The sequence below is a fragment of the Corvus moneduloides genome, chromosome 11, assembly GCF_009650955.1.
Source record: "Corvus moneduloides isolate bCorMon1 chromosome 11, bCorMon1.pri, whole genome shotgun sequence".
NCBI classification, from domain to species: Eukaryota; Metazoa; Chordata; class Aves; order Passeriformes; family Corvidae; genus Corvus; species Corvus moneduloides.
The window spans coordinates 15626038-15645935 of record NC_045486.1 but is presented as its reverse complement, the minus strand read 5'-3'; the positions used below and the strand labels follow the sequence as shown (position 1 = coordinate 15645935).

The window sequence follows — 19898 nt, the reverse complement described above, 5'->3', positions numbered from 1 at the left end:
TATCTGCTCATGGTTTAAGGAAGGGGTAGAACAAAAACATTTCTCTCCAGCTTCACTTTCCCCCCATCCTCTTCAGCTTCACCTGAAAACAATGCAGGGTTTACCCATGTTACTGATGCTGGCTGCTGTCCTCCCTTCAGCAGCTATAACACTGTATTTATATGCATTGACTGTAATAATCCAAGATTCCTGTTACTCAAATCCAACAAGTTATTTTCTCACCTTCTTGCTGAGAAAGAGCTCAGCTCTTCCATCCAGACCACAGGCTGCTGTGGACACCTCTTCACCTAGGGTACCACAGCTCCATAAGTAGCTGTCACAAGGCTTCCCTACCCTGATACATTCATTGGCAAAAAAAAAACCCTCTTCAAATGGGCAATTTATGGAGGGATAACTTCAAAGAATCAGAATTTCCACTACAGAGTTTCTGACTCTTCAAAACAAAGGGAATTTTTAAAAAAAATGGATGAGTTTAACATTCCCCCTCTAAGAAACCAGCAAGTTGTATCCCACTGGACAAATGCAGAAGTTACAGCACTCAAGTGGTATCTCTACAAAATATTTATTGGTCACAGCCACAACATTGAATTCTCCACATATGTAGTATTTTGTGACAAAGCATAATTTGACTTTATGTATTTACACTCACTGGCAGATACCACCGAGGAGTCCAACTCCCTAGAGCAGCTCACAACCACAGAGACCAGTTTCTGAAAGGCTCGCCAGGTTCCTGCCGCTGACCCAAAACCAAGGTGAAGTCTCTTAAAGTGCAAATACAGCCAAGAGGCACTGGAAAAGATACACTGCTGCTTCCAAATTTGTCACTCAATTGCTCCTGCACCCTCCAAAGCAGGGATTGGGGCATGAATCCAGGACCTGGGAGCTTCAAGAAAGTAATAAAAACCTTTCAAGACTGACTTGGAGAATTACACCCGAAATCTCCTACAGCCCAGGCAGACGTGCTCACCCACCACACTGCTTACTCAGAAGTGGGATCTCGAGTCTCACTTCCCCTTATTTTGAAAAAAGGTCTTTATTTCATCCCAAAGAATATGGGGTGGATTTAAATGTCAGATTTGGAGGGGGAATGCTGTTTCCAGCTTGGCCACTGTCAGACCTGGGAAGGCTGTTTTTCATCAGATCTGTTTCTCATTAGCTGGCGGCCCTAAAGAAGACAGGAATTGCAGCCCTGAGACTCCTAGAGAAGCATATAGAAGCTGAAAGCTAAAAGTTTTATTCCCCTTTCTTGTCCAACTGTCTGAAACACACAGTTCTCAAGTTCCCTGACAAAACTTGGCACATTCCCCTCTTTTAAATCCAGATAGAAAGCACTCCATGCTACACCAACAGAGATGTCTCTGCCTGTGTGGGTGGCAGTGGGCCCTGGGAAGGCACTCAGCTGCCATCCTGAACAGAGCACTAGTGCTCTTGTGCATGAGCCTGAACATTCCTCTTCACTCCAGAAAGCCACTGATGTGCTTGTGTCTACCCTCCTAAACCACTCCTCTGCTTCCCTTTTCCTTAAACATTCCATGCCACAACGTACCATGTTTTACATCACTGCAGGCAGAAGAGAGCCGAACAACGACCTCCAGACAAGCGCTCAAACCACATTAACAAAGAGCTTTTATAGAATAAAAAGCTTCCAAATGCTTCCCTGTGAAAAGTAACAAGGAATATGGCCAGAGGCTATCTGTTCACTTCCTCAGGCAAAAGACTTTAAAAACTTCAAAGATGATTTACTACTGGACGCTGTAGTTTGACTGTTAAAACACACTACAAACCCCAAAAATCTGTATTTTACAAACCACTGCCAACACCAACGAAGGTAAAATAGCACCAAGCAGCCTGAAATACAACACTGCTGAGTTAAAGTGACTGAGGCCCCAGAAAACCACCTCCCTTTGCACGGGGCAGTTTTATTTATAGGCGACGGTGGGACAGCACGGGAAGACGGGGGTGGCATGAACCTCTCATCTGTATCTCCAGAAGCAGGCCTGTGTGGCAGAGGGAAAGCATCTATCACTCTGCTGGAGGATGGCAAACTCCCATGTGGTTAGAAATGCCCCGTGTGGCAGCAGCAGCAGAGATGAGCCACAACCACAGCACAGATGGAGCACCACGGTGTGAGCCTGCCCTGTGTGGGCAGCGTTCCTGCACTGCCACAGGCAGGCGCTGCGACCTGAACAGAACCAGCAGCACAGAAATGCTCAGTGCCCATCCCCAGCTCTTAGCACAGCACCTTTCCATGGACGAGGACTGGGAGGGGGAAAAAAACAAAAGGCAACAAGGAGCAAAACAGAAACAGCTGTGCTACAAGGCATTTACTTTTCCAGGGAGCCATGATGTGAATTGTATACAGCTGAGATGAACTTTGCTCTAACACAGGAACATCAGGACAACTGACCTAAGGAAAACGCTCCAGTTTGCCAGTATGGAGTGGCACTAGAGAGCAGAGAGAACATGCTCATTTACTGTCTTGTCACCTTGCCAGCTTTTCGTATTAATGAGCAGGGAAGCACATGTGACTGGGCGAGGGAAAGAACAGACTTCCCAAGATGTGGCCCAGCACAAACCCAAGTGTGTTTGGAAAGGCAAGAATAATGAACACCGCATTTTCGCCAGGCCTGTCCCAGCTTGCTGGTGGATGCATTCCATTGAAGCAGCATTTCAGGGAAAAGAAACTGGAACTGGGCTTGAAGACCAGCCTGCCAGCTTTTCTGTGCTACAAGCTGCTGAGGCAGGAGAGCATGTCCCTCCCCCTCTCTTTGCAGGGGCATTCCTTGGAGAAGGGCCACAGCAAAGCAGTGTCAGCACAGTCATGCCTAAGATTTTTAGAATTCATTTCTGAAGACGCCATCTGAGAAAGGATGCTCTTTTGGAGCTATCACTGGAAACCTGCAGACCAGTAACAAACTGTGTGATGGACTACCCACGTGTCAGTTTTACCAACAGGGGATACAGGTCTAAGCCTGGTGTGGGACAAATTTCATGGAGCTTATTTACAGACCGGGGGGCGGAAAACTGCATCAGTGAAAGTAAACAGCCTAGACACCTCACAATACTGGCCCACATCATATTCTTTTATATCTAAAAGTAAAAAAATATGGCCCATTCCCACTGCCCACCCACCCCATGATATTTACAAGTAAGATCAGCCAAGATGGTACATAAGGAAGATACACAGGCAGACTGTGCTTTCAGTCTCAGTGTGGTTTCTCCGTCTTCCTGCTGACAGATTCCTTTATTGCTTGGGACACTGGCCGGACCTCAGCAGTGCTGTCTGCGCCTCCAGGATGTTGACACAGCAAACAGCAGGGAGGCTTTGGCAACCTCTGACAGTGGATGAAACCTGTGCAGTTGCACACTAAATCGCCAAATAAAGGATGACAAGAAGTATGAGGTACATTCACAGCTACCCACGTGCTTCTGGTGCATGTTCCACTGCAAGAGAATCCAGCATCTGTGCTGAAAACTGTCAGTGTTCACATTTGGCACAGAAGTATTTGCATCTGTGGACTGCAGTGAAACCAGAGATCCCAGACGTTAAAAACATGCACTTATGGAAAGGAACTGCACGTTCCACGTTGGAACATCAATAGCCTTGTGCACTTACAGCAGGAAAACACATAATTACAGCTTTAAAAAATGCCACGAACATTTTGTAGATAAAACAGACTTCACCGCTCTAAGAAATAATACTGTGTCAGTTCCATCTTGGGCTGAAGCCTGCCGGGCATGGACTGGAAGGTAAGAACTTGTAGCATGCTGCTTCTTGAGCGTGCCAGGAGGCCAAGAGGAGCAGTCCCCACAACGGAATGCTGTAGATAAAGGTAAGACATGGAAAATACGCAGGAACAGGAACACAGTCTAGATGTAGGCAATTCCAAAACTATGCTTGCAATGACGTGCTGCTGTTAGCAGTACGGGAGCCATCCAACAGCAGCCGCAGCGTAGGAATTAGTCGTCGATAGTTGGCAACCAGAAGGCCTACAGAGGAGGAAAGAACACATCTTTTCATAGCAGAACACAAATCTCCCCTACAGCACCCCATAGGAGCTGGCACCTTCTGTAAGCACACATGAGAGGCACTGAGACTTCTCAGATTCATCTCTGGAAGGGTCAGCACCTCATGGAGCTCAGAGGAACTTAAAGCCCATTTCCTTACCATATTGGAACATGCGCTAGCAAAAGTCATGAATTTTGGATTGAACTGCAGACAGGTTATAGGACCTGTGTGTTTTCCATCTAGGACAGCCACCTTCATCCCACTTTCCCCATTCCAAACGTGGATCTTCCCATCCTCCGAACCTGAAGGTAAGAGTGGAAAACAAGATATGCAAGATGCACTGGAGAGGTCAGCAGAGGAAATGAAGAGCATTTTTTTCTGTCAGAACTTTAGGAACAGGCAGGTCTCAACTTTGTAACACAACCTTTAGAGTTCTCCAAGTGTCACAAGGTCACGTACAAAACATCAGAGAGTTAACACACCTGTATCCAAACAGCAGGTTTGTACCTTTGCACTGCAGAGACTCAACTACACAACAGGGCAACACTGTTCAGGCAAAGATGTTAACTACTGTCACCCAGTAGAAAAGGAGAGCTGACACCTCCAGCAATGCAGGAGAGACCCTGGCCAACCTGCACCAATGTGCAGAGGCCAAGTGCTGGGGGAAGAGTCATTGTTCACACAAGTTCTCAGTTCAGACACAGGTAAATGTCTCACTCAGTGGGCACAGAATCAAACCAAAGCCTGTACCATGGAAGGTAACCAGATTTCAATGCACTAAGCCAAATACCAGAAGCTTCCCTGGAGATGTCAACTCTCCACATTACTATAATGGGATAAGTTTTTCACTTTAAAATTACGTTTTTCAAACTCTGAGGCTGAGAACTTTACATTTTTGTAATTCAGTTCGGCTTTGGACTCATTTTAAATAGGATTCCTAACAAATACGCAAAGCATTTTCTTCTGCTTCTGTATTTACGCCTGTAGCCTTTCAGGAAAAAAAAATTAAGAAGCACAAGTTGCAACTTAACTGTAGGGAAAAACTGAAGAGGAATAAGTGGTTTGGAACTTCTACTACTGTTTTAATTTGAAAGAGAACAACAGGAAGGTAAATATGTGCAGTAAAGTGCTCTCCAGAGACAGACTAAACAAAAAACCCCACCCCTCTTCTCTGCAATCAGGAAGTTCTCAGCCAGAACAAAAGAAAAGAAATTTTGCCAAGATCATCAGTCATCCAGAAAAAACGAGGATCTGGATACCAAATTACCACAAAGTTAAACATATTTGATGTATCAGCCACAGAAATAAGAACAAAATTAAAGTTCTAGGAAGGGGCAGCACCACACAGACTCATCTGACTCGTGTCCACAGGTCCTGTTGGGCAGCAGGCGACTGAAGTGCTTATTTTGGGGTGCCCAAGGTGCAGCACCAGGCTGTACAAGAGTTTCAAACTGCTTTTTGCCACCTGCTTCCCTCAGGAGTCCATCTGCAGAGGGCCGGGGAATCATACACTGGGAGCCACCAGGGCGATGCCTACAGCTTCTATCAAGGGTTTAAGAAGTTGTTCCACAGACATGGGGGTTTACAAGAGCCACATGAACAAACTGCAGCTGCCCCAGCATGTCACCAGAGCAGGAACACCCCTGGGGGTGGTACAAATGCACTAAGCTACAAGACCAGTCACCCAAGCACAAACAGGTGCTTTGGTCATCAGGAAACAGGGGACGGCCACAACACAGCCACAAAATGCTTTGAGGAAGCACGAGGGCATCCTAGCCACAGGGCGAGGACCACTGACAAATTATGTGACAGGTCTTCCCACATTACAACAGTTTCCTGGTTTCATATCTATTTTGGAACAGCATTTATACATAAGTAAAAACGATAAGACTTATTGCAGGCTCTTTTACATTTCAGTCTAGAGAACACTGAGCAATCTAACAGAACACTGTCAGTGCAAAGAAAGCTTACAGCTGCATTGTATTATTTAAATACATTCTGCTTCCCAACAGACACAGTTTTAGCCCTACATAACACACCTAATTTCAGAGCACTGAAATTTTTGCCAAGAATTATCTTACCTATCATGATGAACTGAGAGTCTGGTGTGAATGATGCCTCCAGCGTGACAGCCTTACTATTGTTATAACCCTATGGCACAAAACAGGAGAATATGTAGTAGAGAGTGTGTCCACAGCAAGCTCGCAGCCAAAGGGCACCTGCTCCCCAAACTAACACCAAGTTTTCCAGGAAGTACCACAGGCAGCAGGCTCACCCCAAACGTGTGCAGGACAGCTCCTTTGAAGGCATCAATCAGCCGAATGAAACCGCCGTTCGTCGAGATGAGGATGAGTTTCCCATCATTGCTGAACTTCAGGCCTGTCCACTCACATGTGCGGTCATATTGCATCTTAAATGTAGCAAATGGCCCCTGCAGAGAGAAAGTGGGAAATATGAAGAAGACTCTGCATTGCTGTTAACAAGAATCTGCTTTTAACCTTTAAAAGAAAATCCCCAGCCCTAAGATACCAAAAGACAGTGTCAAGGCAAACAAGTCACTGCATGTGTAAGTTTCAACAGATGAATCCAGTTTCCAAAGCAAAAAAAGAGTGCAATAGGCTGTTTCAATCCAATAGTTTCACACTCTACCACAATCAACAGCAGAAATTAAATTAAGAAAGGAAGACGTTTTTGAACAAGGCTGCTAAATGAACTTAGAGAAAGAGTTTGAGCCAGTGTAATCATCATCTGAGTTTTGAAAACCACAGACCTAACTATGCTGAGTACTTATTCAGTTCAGCTGCTCATGCCAGTACAGTTTCCTTTGAAATTTTCATCCTTTCTGACACTCCTGGCTCAATCTCTGCCTGTGTTCTTCTGGAATAAGCAGCAAGGAAAGAAAGGCCAAAAACCACACAAAAAAGAGCCTATGTTGGAGTCACTGAGTGTGTTGGGTTGACCCTGAGTTGATGGACAGTCTTTAAGACCAATTACGCTTCTCACAATTTACATATTTAAACCGCACAGAAAGGCGGGACTTCCCCTTTTGGTCGGAGCTCGCCTGCTGGAAGGTGGGGGGGCTCCGAGCCTCCCGGCCCCGCTGGGCCGGGCCGGGGCCACTGCCCCTTTCCCCCTTTCTCAGCACCACGGCACGGACCCTGGGTCGCTGGGGGGACTGTCCCAGAGCCGCAGGCAGCTAAAACCAGCCATGGACTGCTCACAGCTAAACCCATCCAGCGTGGCTTCTGGGGACAGGCGGGTCCCTCTCCTCTCCATGCGGAGCCGGCGGAGCCAGCGGGAGCCGGCAGAGCCTCCTGTCTGCAGCCAGCACACTTCGTGCTGAACTGAAGAGGACACCGTGCAGCCAGCAGCACAGAGGGAGCGAGGCTTTCCCCACCGTAAAGCCCGAACAAGAACACCCTTCAACGTGGAGGCTTCAGAGTCAGAGAGAAAGAGAAGTGAGTCACATGGGACGGAGCTGGAAATGGCGACAGGAGAGAAGAGGGCGGTGCCGCAATTCTGGCGCGCAGCTTAAAAGAAACCTTCTTGCATGCCGTGGTAAGAAACCGTAATACCACAAACTGTTTGTCTCTTTAATCCATTTGAAGAACATGGGGGGATGGAGTATCCTCGTGTGCCTATGAAGTTTGTGAAGAGTGCCTATGTCAGGCCATATAGAAGTAGTGAGAGGCTGTTAGAGACTTGTGGCGAAGAAAAGCCTCTGTGTGCAGGCCAAAATAACTTATCCTTAAAAAGATGAATAACCCCATGTGATGGCCCATGTTTTGTAGTATGAAAGAACTGTGAAATTCTTCATGGGAGAGATGTTCTACACACAGCAGACTGTTTGTTTCCGGGCGGGTGTGCTGTTGGTGGCAGTTTGGGAACCACGTGCAACTGAAGGAAAACCTTTTCTTCCTTAAGCATAAGAGAAAAGACTTTTCAAGAACTGTAACACTGACTAACATCCCATGTTCTGTTATCCCTTGTGTGAGCTGGATAAAAGGAGAGAAGTGCTGGAAAAGGGGGGGGGGGGGGAATTTACTTTAATTTTGTTTTGTTGTTTTCTCTTTACTTTTAATTCTGTTAGTAATAAAGCTCTTTCATTGTACTGCAACTGTTTAAGGTTTGTGCCTGCTTTGCTTTTCTCCTAATTCTTATCTCACAGAAGAAAAATAAGTAAATAATGGATATTTTGAATCAAAACCACTACATTTAATTGGTGTTTCTGCCTGGTTTCGAACTCAACCCGCTACACTGAGCCAACAGCTGAGCCAGCTGGTAGGCCAGAGAACCCTGAAATAGCAAATGCCTGCTGGTGGAAAAACTCAGATATTGGCGACACCACTCTCACCTTTGTGTGAATAAAGGAAAGGCCTTTCCCACAATGTCTTCTGGATGAAATGTAACCTTACACACCCCCAGACCCTGGTTAAGAAAACTACCTCTCCCAGCAGCCTGTGCTGTTGCATATGCGACCGGATCCCCCAACTCTGCCCCTTCCCTCGCTCATTGGTTCCCTTCCCTGGTCCCGCCTTTGTACCGCCCCCATGCCCTCAGATCACTCTAACTCTACGTAAACCTGAGCACGAGCACGCTGGGCCCTCTCTCGCATTGGGTCCCCTCTGCGGAGGATGAAATAAACCTCGTCTGTGGAACGTGCCATGCGGAGAGCGCTCCTTGGCTCCTTATCTCTGGTAATATTGAGCTATCTGGCTTAAGAGTGTGTGTGTGTGTGTGTGTCTCCTCAGCGCTAAACATCTGCGGGGCTGAAAGGAGAAGCTTGCTAGTGGCTATACTGCTGCACCTGAGCGTTTTTGTGCCCAAGACAGTTTTGGGGAACACAGCAGCGATCTCCCTATCACCCTAACACCACGCACTTCTATATAAGCCTAAACTGGAGTTTGGAGCAGGTTCAAGAGTTAGCACTTTAACACTGGTTAAGAGTGTACCTCAGGATTTGTATCCCTTTCTGTCCATGAGATGTGTGCTTACTGAGAACTCTGTAGATGCCAAGGAGGCACCCCAGACAGTAAGCTCGAGTACACAAATCCAGCCTCTGAGCACTGAGTTTAGATTATTTCTTGCAAGATAAAAGTGTAAGAAGGGAAGTTAGGGTACCTCACCTTGTCGAAAGAGCGGAGATCATAAAGCTTCACCATTTCAGAATTGACTCCAGCAGCAAAAATCAACCCTTCTGGGTCAAAAGAACACACAGGCTTCCCTTGGAGATGCATTAAACCCTAGAAAGAGAAACGGCCAGAATTAACTTGCAAGACTGATGCTCACATTTCTACCACCATCCTTTGAGCCCACTGTGAGCAGGACAGCAGATTAGGGGTGGAACAAATTAATTTCAGTTGTAAATACTGAGGTTTTACAAAGGTTCAGAACTCAGCTTTCTCAACTTCAGGTCACCATACAGAACTTCCAGTTTGCTTCAGTGACAAAGTTTACACCAAAACAAATCAAAACCTCATTCAAGGTGTCATGCACTCCAAAAGTCCCCAGAGAAGGGAGGCTCATATGGCTGTCTTAACAACCATACCAGGGAGCACCACAAAACACTGCTGCTGGGATCAACAGCAATGCTCTACGATTTACGGCTGCACAAGAGAGGAAAAAAAATACTTAGAAAGCAAGGGAATATCGCTGCTGAGCTTTACATGCCTGTTTAATGAAAACTCATACCTGCTGGAAGCCAACAGACCTTACATATTAAAATTGACAGGTTGCTACCAGTGCTTATTTTTAATGTTACCTTTTCCTTAAGTCACATAGTAGAAAACAGTTGACAAAATTTGGTAAAAGCCCACAAAATATTTTAATTTTAATTGTAATTTTCTGTATCCTGACTAGCAGTCTGTGCATGTTAGTCAAGCATTTTTATGAACATACTGTATGCACCTAAACAAGAACACACCTTTGAGTAAATATATGTAATACATTGAACAAGTTTCTGCATTTTTCTTTCTTTCTGCATTCTTCTCTACATAAAGTCTAGAGACTTTACTACTTCTCTTCTTTCCCACGTAGGTCAGTTTTCCCTGTGCTCTCTGTCGATGAGGCAGTGAGCTTAGCCAATGCTAAGGGGCTCTGGTGAGTGGGTCAGCTCTGGTTTCCCGGGAATGGGAATATTTCCAGGTAGTATGGCTGCCATCTCACGGACCAACTGAAAACTACAAGTAACACTTACTCAACCTGTTTCCCAAACTTGGCTGGATGCAGCTTCCAGTAACAAGTCCTTGTTTTATCATTCTTACACGTTCAGGCATTAGCATAAATCACAGAATTGTTACTGCACTTACAACCCTACCTCATCTGCAGCAACTTGGAGATGAAGATACATCCCAAGGGAAACCTACACACTGGAGTTAAAGGCATACTCCCCCAAAAATAGCAGAATTAAGATCTGCCAGAAAAGGCTTGAAGAAAGATTTCGTAATTTACAAAATGTAAAACATTTTGTAAGAAATTTAACTTTTTTCTTTCTCTTTCATTTACAGTTCCATCATCTGGAATAAGCAAACAGCCCTCTCTTGTTAGCAAAATGGTCCCGGGGAGATGGGGAAATAGCAGAACACAACACTACGTATCCAGATACCAGGAGAAAACAACTGAGCACCACTAAAGGTGGAGATTCTACTTCCAATCTTTTATTCCTGCCACTGCTGCCAGTTCTGGTATTTTTCTCAGCCCGTACAAGCCTGCTTCCACTAAAACAAGTAAAGTATTCCAGCAAAATAAGTAAACAAAACCAAACAGTGTTCCGTCTTGCTAGCAAGTCAAATCTGCTCACAAACAGTTCTGATGAACAACAGCAGTGATGCAAGGAAGTGCCAGACCATATGGCTGCTGTGTTACTTTAGCTCACCAGTTTCTTAATCAAATTTAATTGCATCAAGGCACCAATTTTAGACACACACTACAAACACTCAGATAAGATGAATTCACAACACAGGAGGGATGCCTGCTCTGAGAGAACACCCTCTGCATAAGGTAGCAGCCTGATGAACAAGCTGATGACACCCAGCCCTTCTCTTGTTTCATCAGCTGCGAGTGTTATTTCTTGCTCTCCCCAGTGCCTCTCCAGCAGAGACACAGGTGAGAGCAAGTGGTGTTACACAATGTGACACACCACACACACTGCACAGAGATTCCTGATCCAGGCTTCTTTGGGAAGGTGTCAACACTGAATCAGCAGCACACACTTCTAGCAGTCTTTTTAGTTTTTTACAAACACACATCCATTTTTTATTCTTCCAACTGAAAATTCAATGCATTGTGCACACGAATTTTATAACCTACCTGGCAATTTGGAGAGCGGAGATCCCAAAGTCGAATAGTTTTATCCAGGGATCCAGAAATAAAAGTATCATCTACTGGAGACATTGAAAGAGCAACCACTCTGCAATACAGAATCCCACATGCATCAGAGACAAACCAAAGACGTGAATGGAGCAACACCCACCCCAACAGCTGTGTACAAACCCATAACTGAACAAAGCAGTAAGTAGCATGAACCAAGTGTAATGGAACTCGAGCTCATTACCATTCTTATTTCAGTTTCTCTTGTCCTGTCCCCAAGCCACATCTCACCTTTTTGTGTGCCCCGGGAAATACCGAATGTATTTGTTGTCATGCAGGGAGAGGTATCGGATAGTGTCTGAAATATAAACAAACCATAAGCTTTATTATTCCATGAGCCCAAGGTCATCTGAAAGTGATCACATACTAACTTGCTCCCCAGAGCAACAGTAATCGCATCACAGTGATTAAGTCTGGTCATTTGATTTTAAGTCAGACTTCAGAAGAGAATCAAGTTAGAAACAGACAAAAACCAACTCTGTTCTTAAGCAGAACTGAAAATTAGCCAACAGGAAAAGATACTTCCCACGTTTGGAAGTCATGTTACATTTTAAAAACAACTGTCATGTGATCTAGGCAAGGTAATTTCAAAGGTGCTAAAATTTAAGTAGCAGCAGGTTTTAGTCCATCACTCTCACAAAATGGAGAGTATCAAATTTACAGAGTTTACTCTGCAAATTTACTTTGTATTGCTTTGCAGCATGAATACTGCTCTTTCCTACATACACATTCAGCAAACAAATTTCCAACTAAGCAGTACACACAGGAAATGTACAAATTCTGCACTCAGCTAAAGATAAAAGATAAAACCATAACTTCAAAGCCAGGACAAGACCATTAAAAACTAGCAAATCTCTCTTCTTTTTGTTTAATCTGACAATCAACAGCTTCACACCTTCTCTGCACTTAGAGCAGCTAAGCTCTAAGAAGAGGACAGAGGAGTAATCTAAAGCTTAGTGTACTTCAAGCAACCTTAAACATAAATTGAATAGATGAGAGCAGCAGCACAACATTTCTCAAGTGCCAATTTTATCCTGAGTATAGGTGAACATACCAAGAGTAGCCCACGATTCTGAAGATGCTGTTGAGACTTTCTCCCAAAATTAAAATAAATCCTTCTAAGAGGAAACAATTATTAAACAACCGAAGCCACTTTTCAATCTTTATGTGCAGACGCTGTACTGCTGGAACAAGTCCTGCTGAGGGTCAAGGATACTTTTACTTTTGACTAAGAAGAACATGTGCCAAGAGGATGCAACATGTACTGGGTGTATTGACAGTCAGAGGGGTTACTGTGTTCAGAATGTTTTGAAAGGCTCATTCAGCAAAATTTTCTATCTGTGAAAAAATTATCAAGTTCCCATTTTTGCCTGAGGTTGCTCATCAAGCTGAGGTCAGAGGCCTAAACCACCCTCCAGTATCTAACAAGCAAACTGAAGCTGATGGAACAAGCTGGAAATGTGGTACTGGTGACACACAGTTCTGAAAGGCTCTAAGTGACCCGAGGTGATTATCCAAAATACAAATCCCTAACACCAGTGTCACATCCCACACTGGATAGAACCAACATGCTTCAAACTTCCTGTTAAGACACGTCTCTATTTTTTTCCTGCAAGAACTGTCATTACCTGATCTCCGAAGTATCCATGAAGAATTCCATCTTCCTTTGCTAAAGAGGAAGCACTGGGGAATTGTGCTCCTTTGGGATCCTCACTGCTGGCAGTGCTCTGTCCCAGGCAAGGCAGTGGCCTGTACAGTTATCTCCTGTACCGGGTGGTATCATAGACCCTCAAACTGTACAAACTACTACCTCAGCCTGGAATCAGGCAACAGGAACTAAGTCCAGAGGTCTTGAGGAAATCTTCACAACTAGATTGGTAGCAATTCAACACAAAAAATGCTTGGAAACAAGCACCAGCATTCCTATAGCATGTTCCTGAGGTAATTTTCCTTCCCAGTACCTGCAAAACAGGTTAATACAATGCACCTTGCCCATGACCACGTGCATTAGGGACTAAACAGTATCTGGAATCCTACAGAACACCCTGTTGGGTTTATTAATCTTACAATTTGTAACAGCAACAAACATTCTCACATTGTATCTTTTTCTTTTCTTCTGATTAAGTGTTTAGCATAATGCTACCCTGCAGCACAAAGACTTAAGGCTTACCAGTACTTATAAACAAAAACTCAGTACTCAAAATGGCATTAAAAATGCTTCGTTAAATTGTTAATTATTAGTTATTGTAAATTAAATAACAGCCAAATAAAAAATGTGACACAAAGTAATAACATAATTAAAAAAATAAGTAGGTTCTGAAACACACTCAAAAGGCACGTGCTTCCTGTGACACTTTTAATCCTTTTACACCATTAAATCCAATTCTGGTGGAGACTTCCCTGTTCCTCTAGTTTCAGGCCCAGCTCGTTCTACTTTAACCTGACTTCCTAACTCTTAACTTCCATCTTCTCTAAATTCACAGTCTTTGAAATTACTTTAGTAGCCCAGCATACATCACAAGGCACCAGCATCTCTACTGTTAAGCTTCATCTCCGCAAAGGAAAAACCAAACCAAGACCTCTATTCCAGAAATTATGAATCTACAAGTACAACGTTAAAAGCTATTTGTAAAGTGCTGCGCTGAGAGACTTGGTCACTGCAGAATTCTCAGACGTTGACTACAACAAACAAAACCAAAATTGAGCTCTGTGACCTCCTCCAGGCTTGGCTGGTGATCTGTTGAGTTACCTGAACCTCCTGCCCTCCCTTCCTCTGCAGCTAAGTTGTGTGTACCAGATAGAGCTGTGGCATTCAGCCCAGATGCTCCTTCCACCTCACTCACACGAAAGAAGTGAAGGTGCAGAGGCTGCCTGACAGCACTGACCCAACACCAACTGAACAGCGCAATGAGGAACCGAGTTTTATCTCCATAGCAATGTTTAACCCTCCAGTTATTGCAGCAGCGAACAAACACACGTAAGGATGCTCAAAGGACTAGCACCAAGCTGTGCATCAGTGTTGGACATTAATTTCTTCCTCTGCCTCTGTCTGACAGAGTTCTTACCACTGAAGAGCTGTTATAACTTTTTCCCCAATCTTTAGAGCTAATTATCCAGACATGTAGTGTAAGGAGATTAATATGCTCCACTCCAGTGGATCACTCACCATCTATTTTGTTGGAGCTGTACACGACAGTGTTGGCAGCATGTGTATATCTGATGAGATCCACTCCATACTTCTTACTGTACAGGGTCCTCTTTGGTCTGTCAGGAGGAAGCAGAAATAATTGCACTCTCTGCAACAAAAACCTCGAAACAAAACTCACATCAACAAGGCCTATTCCCATTAAGGCATTACACGGTTGTTTCAAGTAGTCAGATGTTTTTATACAAAAAAACATCTCATACAGATACAAAAAAACCATTTTATACAAAAAAAATTTTATTTGATTTTCAAACACGGATATTGGTATTTCTCCAAGACTATCCTTAGGCTTGAAGAATTCCCTGTAGCACCTGCAAAATGCACTTGTCTCCTCCAAAAATTCCTTTTCCTATGATGTCTACTGCAAAAAGAAAAGGAGGAGCTAACATAATGAGCACAGCAAGCAGCACTGCCTCACTGTGCCCTTGCCGATTCAAATCTCCCATTCATCTGCTGCTCATTTTTGATTGAGTATAATTTGTCTTTGTTCTCTGTTACTTCAAAACCTAGAACAGGGTGTCTCGTTCACGGGATATTAACCCAACACATCTATATACCAGTCATCTATAAAAGACATAGTAACACAGGGACTTTTCCAAACCACTGCAGAATTCTACTTGTATCCAACCTTAAGGCAAGAAATGCAAATTTAACATTTTGCAACACAATGAAAGACACTCTAGTGAGAGCGAACACAATCTACAGAACTGTGTTTCTGGGGGTCTGGGACGCAGGTGATACACTGCAGTGCTAGAATTTTAAACTGCAGATTAAGTTTAGAAGCAGCTGGCTAATAATGTTGTGAGGGTATCTCACAACAGTGGTACCTGTTTGAGCAGTGCAAGGTCTCCACCACCCTCCTTACCCTTTCATCCCCAACTGAGGGAGCACAAAGGTTTCAGAGCTGGGCAGTCAACCAGCGAGGGTATTGATCAACACCAGAAATACCATCTCTTCCAGGAGCTATTTTTAATCCAGAAATTCGTAACTCTGGTTATTATAGGGGCCCATGAAATATTTTACCCACACGACCAAAGAGGACAGCATGGGAATGGAAACAAACAGCAGGAGCAGTCGAAACCAAGAGAAAAGTTTGTCAGACTACACCCTTAGACGAGCTATTTCTAACATGCTGAACTTTTTCCTTTTTTCACTAGCCTCAACCTGACACACCCAACAAGAGCACAAGTCGTAGACTTTTCATAACATAACAAAAACAGACACTCATTCTTAAAGATTAGTTCTCAAGCAGCAGAAGCCATAGGGCTCTGACTTCAAACAAACTTGCTGGGGACAAGTTCCCACGAAGTGAAAGCCAACACAGCAAGTGCAGTGAAAACCCACACACCACCTGTACCACAGACCAAATCTCAACTGGTTCTTCCCCTGTTCCTCCAGCAGTTCTTTAAACCGTTCTTCAGATGCAAACATGCCACACACTTAAAAAAACACACCTAATTTAAAGTTTGACACACTCTAACATTATGTCTGATACGCTTCCCCACACTGCTTTCTGAAGTTACCTCAGCTATGCTGTTGACCAATCTAGTGGGGATAATACCCAACAACAAACCAAGAAAAAACCCCAATCTCAAAACATACTATATTAGACACTCTCATGCCTAGTTTGGCTTTCCTTTTCTATTACAAGTATAAAACTTAGAAGATCTATTTAGAATAAATTAATATAGACAGAGACAATATCAACACACAGACAAAAGCACATTTACCAAAAAGAAAGAGAGTTCTGTGTTTTAGGAAAGGTGAAGTTTTCATGTAAACTGACACAAACAGAAGTGTGTCACTGCACACAAGACCTGTTGCCAATCAACTACTTCAAACACAAACGAGAAAATTATGTACTTTTAAACAACAAATCACAATCACTAAACATAATTCCAAGGTCAAGGTTAATCTATCCATCCCACCTACAAACCAAGCAATATCGACAAAGAAAAATACAAGAGCTCAGTCAAATCTGCTACAAAGATGAAACAAAACAGAGGCAAGGTTTGTATTATCATTCATGCCTTGGTTTGAATCAGTGCTGCTATGGGTAAACATCACCCACAACCAGGAATGTGGATGTGCCCAGCAAACACCACAGCTAAGCAGGAGTCCAGATCCATCACTTTATTTATATCAATAATACACAATTGATATGCACTAAAATACAAGCTAAACCTTTGCTAGAGCACCATTCTATCACAGCAGGGTTACCAACGTGCAGCCAGGCTGCTTCCAGCCTCAAGGATTGCTGTACATCCCAACATACAACTGTCCTACAAGTTTTCAGAATCCCTCCTTAAGTCCCAACAGACTCCAGTGAGCCTCTTAGTTATGCTTCCAAGCCAGCCTACTGTGGAGGGATTTGGTGATGTAGGATGGGCTAACAATTTAATAACCATTTATTAATTTAAAATCAATAAATTGTTATAAATAAATTTATAACAATTATTTCTTTGAAATAGAAGTGGAATCTTGGGACCAAAATTATTGGATGCTCATGAATAAGCAGTTGCCTAAGCCCAGAACACACATGATAAGGACATAATCTTGTCCTGTCAGTCCTTGGCTGCACAGCACTGTTTCAACTGTCCTGACACTGTTAGAAGCTGAAGCTCACTGAGGTGGGGTTGGCCATACTCTCACAGAGCTGTACAACTCATTCTGGTGTGGCAACACAGCCAACTAGGTGAGGATTCACCTAAAGTACAACCAAACAGCTGCATTTTAATTCTGCCAGCAGAACTGCTCATTAACAGAGGACACACACCAAATTTTCCTTCTTTTAGACAGGGAAAGGCATTAATTTTCTGGCCATTTGATGAAGTAGATTATCCTACACTGATTCCCAGCAAGCAGGACATTTAAATTCCTCCTGGCCATTATATCCAAGCAGGTGAGAGTTCTAGGCTCTTGCAGCTGTGACTTATAAGGAAAAATAAACCAACTACAAGCCTGAAGCTGCCACAACAATGATCATTCAGACACCTGAGGTTTCATCTTCACACGAATTTCTAGTGACAACGTAATTCAAAGCAAAACTTTCCAGGTTAGAGAACAAGCGTGTCCTGCATCCCCAGTTACCTCTAAAAATCACAGCTACACTTCTAAGCCAGCTGATAGTGCATGAGCAGCTTTCAAATAATTTTAAAATTTTATAACCATCAGAGAACACAGCAGTTACCTTGAAACTACTCTCATTGCCCTGCAGCTCCGCAGTAAAGGACCATTGATCTACATTTAACTTAATTAAAGCAAACCCTCTGACTATAAAGCACATCAGGATTAGATGGAGATTGGAGTGAAAGGGCCAAATGCCTCCCAACCCATCAAACCATTCTTTACAAGTTTAAAGGAGAAGAGCAATCAATACCATCTGCATTAACATCACTCAGCCCTGCTACTACTGTATATAATTAGGATCTGGGATACGATCCACGGCACACTCCATACATACAGAGTTACCTGTTGTTACATAAATAAAAATTAAATATTTTCACGTCACAGTTCATTCTAGCAGGTGCGGAACACCAACAACTTTAATGTGTAAAGCAAGCAAACTAACTAGAAGCTGAAAATAATGTATAAATAGGTGTCCCAGAAAATTAAGAGAATATGCAGGAAGCAATCTTTCCTCCCAGCAAGTACGATGTCTTGGCCTGCTTGGAAAAGGAGGGTCAGGAATACCTGGTTTACTAGAAAATATATACAACACTGACATACCTCTGCCTTGATACTCCCAAGCCATTTCTTTTTCATTCCTGCATTACCTTGTCCTTTTTATTCCCTCTCCCATAATACACATAACTTGCTATCCGTTCACTTTCTGTGTGGCTGTGATGCTTCCCAGTCCTGAATTTACAAAAAAACCCACAAAACACCTCAGAACTACAGCTCTACGCCAATAAGCACATGTAAAACTTAAAATCTGAATGAATTTAAAGCAGACAAACACACACTTGTACCAACTGAGAAAGATTTTAATGGCATAATGACACCATTTGGCTCAAATTGTTCCAGCTGTCATAGACTTCAAACACCCTTGGCGTAGGTTTCCATCCTCTGAACAGATCTCAAGTGCTCTGCAAACTTCTGGGGATTTATCCGAAAAACAAGACAAGCACCATGTGATCAATAGCAGAAGAAGGATAAAACCAGACAGTTAAATGAGAAACAGAAACACACTCTTAACTCATTACCCTTACATAACAGAAATCAATAAACACCTTGATTGATTACATCTAAACTAAGACAATGTTTGGAGACACACACAAATCACACGTATTTTAACTGTGCTTTAGAGATAAGGACAAAACTCGAGAAAATTATCTAAAACACAGAGGACCACGTTTGCCTGCAGCGATCCAAGACACCACTTAGGAACTGGATTTTATGGAAAACACCATCAGATTTTGAGAAGTTATAGTAATATACACCACACCACCTGCACCTTTTGGCTTAAAGCATTTAGCCAAGAAGTTACACTCAAATGAGGCGTTTAAAAGGGCACATCTGCACATTGCTCACAACAATCGCTTCTCTATTAATTAGCGAGACTTAAGCCCAGAGAAGTCAGTTCCACACCTGCAGCAATCCCAAGACCTGGAGATGTGACCAGACCTGAATCCTTTAGGCTTTGCAACCGTTTAGCTCTCACAGAAGTGAACTTTCGCTTACACATAGGAAATTATCACCACTGTCTCCAGCCTACCAAGATAACAAGTACACTCGCAGAGCAGACAAACCCACGCTGCTGCTATCCCTGCCGCTGGGATTCTATTCACAAGCCTACACTAAAAAACAACAGGAAAGAAGCTCAAGCTAAAGCTCACCGGCCAGACCTGCGGGGCCAGGCAGAGCTTGTCCCCAAAGGCCACCGTGGGCAGCCCCCACGGCCCCTCATCCCCCCGTGCCCCAGGCACTGCCCCAGACCCCGAGGGCTGCACCCCCGGCCCCGCCACTCACTTGCCCTCCTGGCAGTCGTAGAGAACGATGGAGTCATCGTCGCTGCTGGAAATGACGGTCTCGCCGTTGGGGCTGAAGTCGAAGCAGTTGATCTTGTCCGAGTTCTCGCGGAAGACCTTGGCCACGCGGAAGCTCCGCAGCACGTTGTCCGTCAGCTTCATCCCGCCCGCCGGGCCGCGCCGAACGAGGGCGGCGGCGGCGCTGAGGGCAGCCGGGCGGGGCTCCGGGCGGTGGCGGGAACGGCCGAGCTAGGCGAGGCGGGGCGGGGCGGGGCGGTGAGGGGCCGCGAGGGGCCGTGGGGGGTGGCGGAGGGCGGCGGGCGCGGCGGGCTCGGCGCGGTCAGGC

At 44.2% G+C, this 19898-nt stretch overlaps 1 protein-coding gene across 1 annotated transcript; it reads right to left on the bottom strand.

Moving 5' to 3' along the window:
- Positions 1-543: 543 nt before the first annotated feature.
- WDR82 (WD repeat domain 82) lies at positions 544-19800 on the bottom strand. Its single transcript, XM_032120526.1, has 9 exons — positions 19554-19800; positions 14544-14641; positions 11609-11675; positions 11318-11417; positions 9136-9252; positions 6285-6440; positions 6091-6160; positions 4169-4311; positions 544-3990 (listed from the first exon to the last, which is right to left on the bottom strand). Exons 1-9 carry the CDS (start codon positions 19712-19714, stop codon positions 3961-3963), a joined length of 942 nt encoding a protein of 313 aa, XP_031976417.1. The 5' UTR covers positions 19715-19800; the 3' UTR covers positions 544-3960.
- Between the last annotated feature and the right edge of the window lie 98 nt (positions 19801-19898).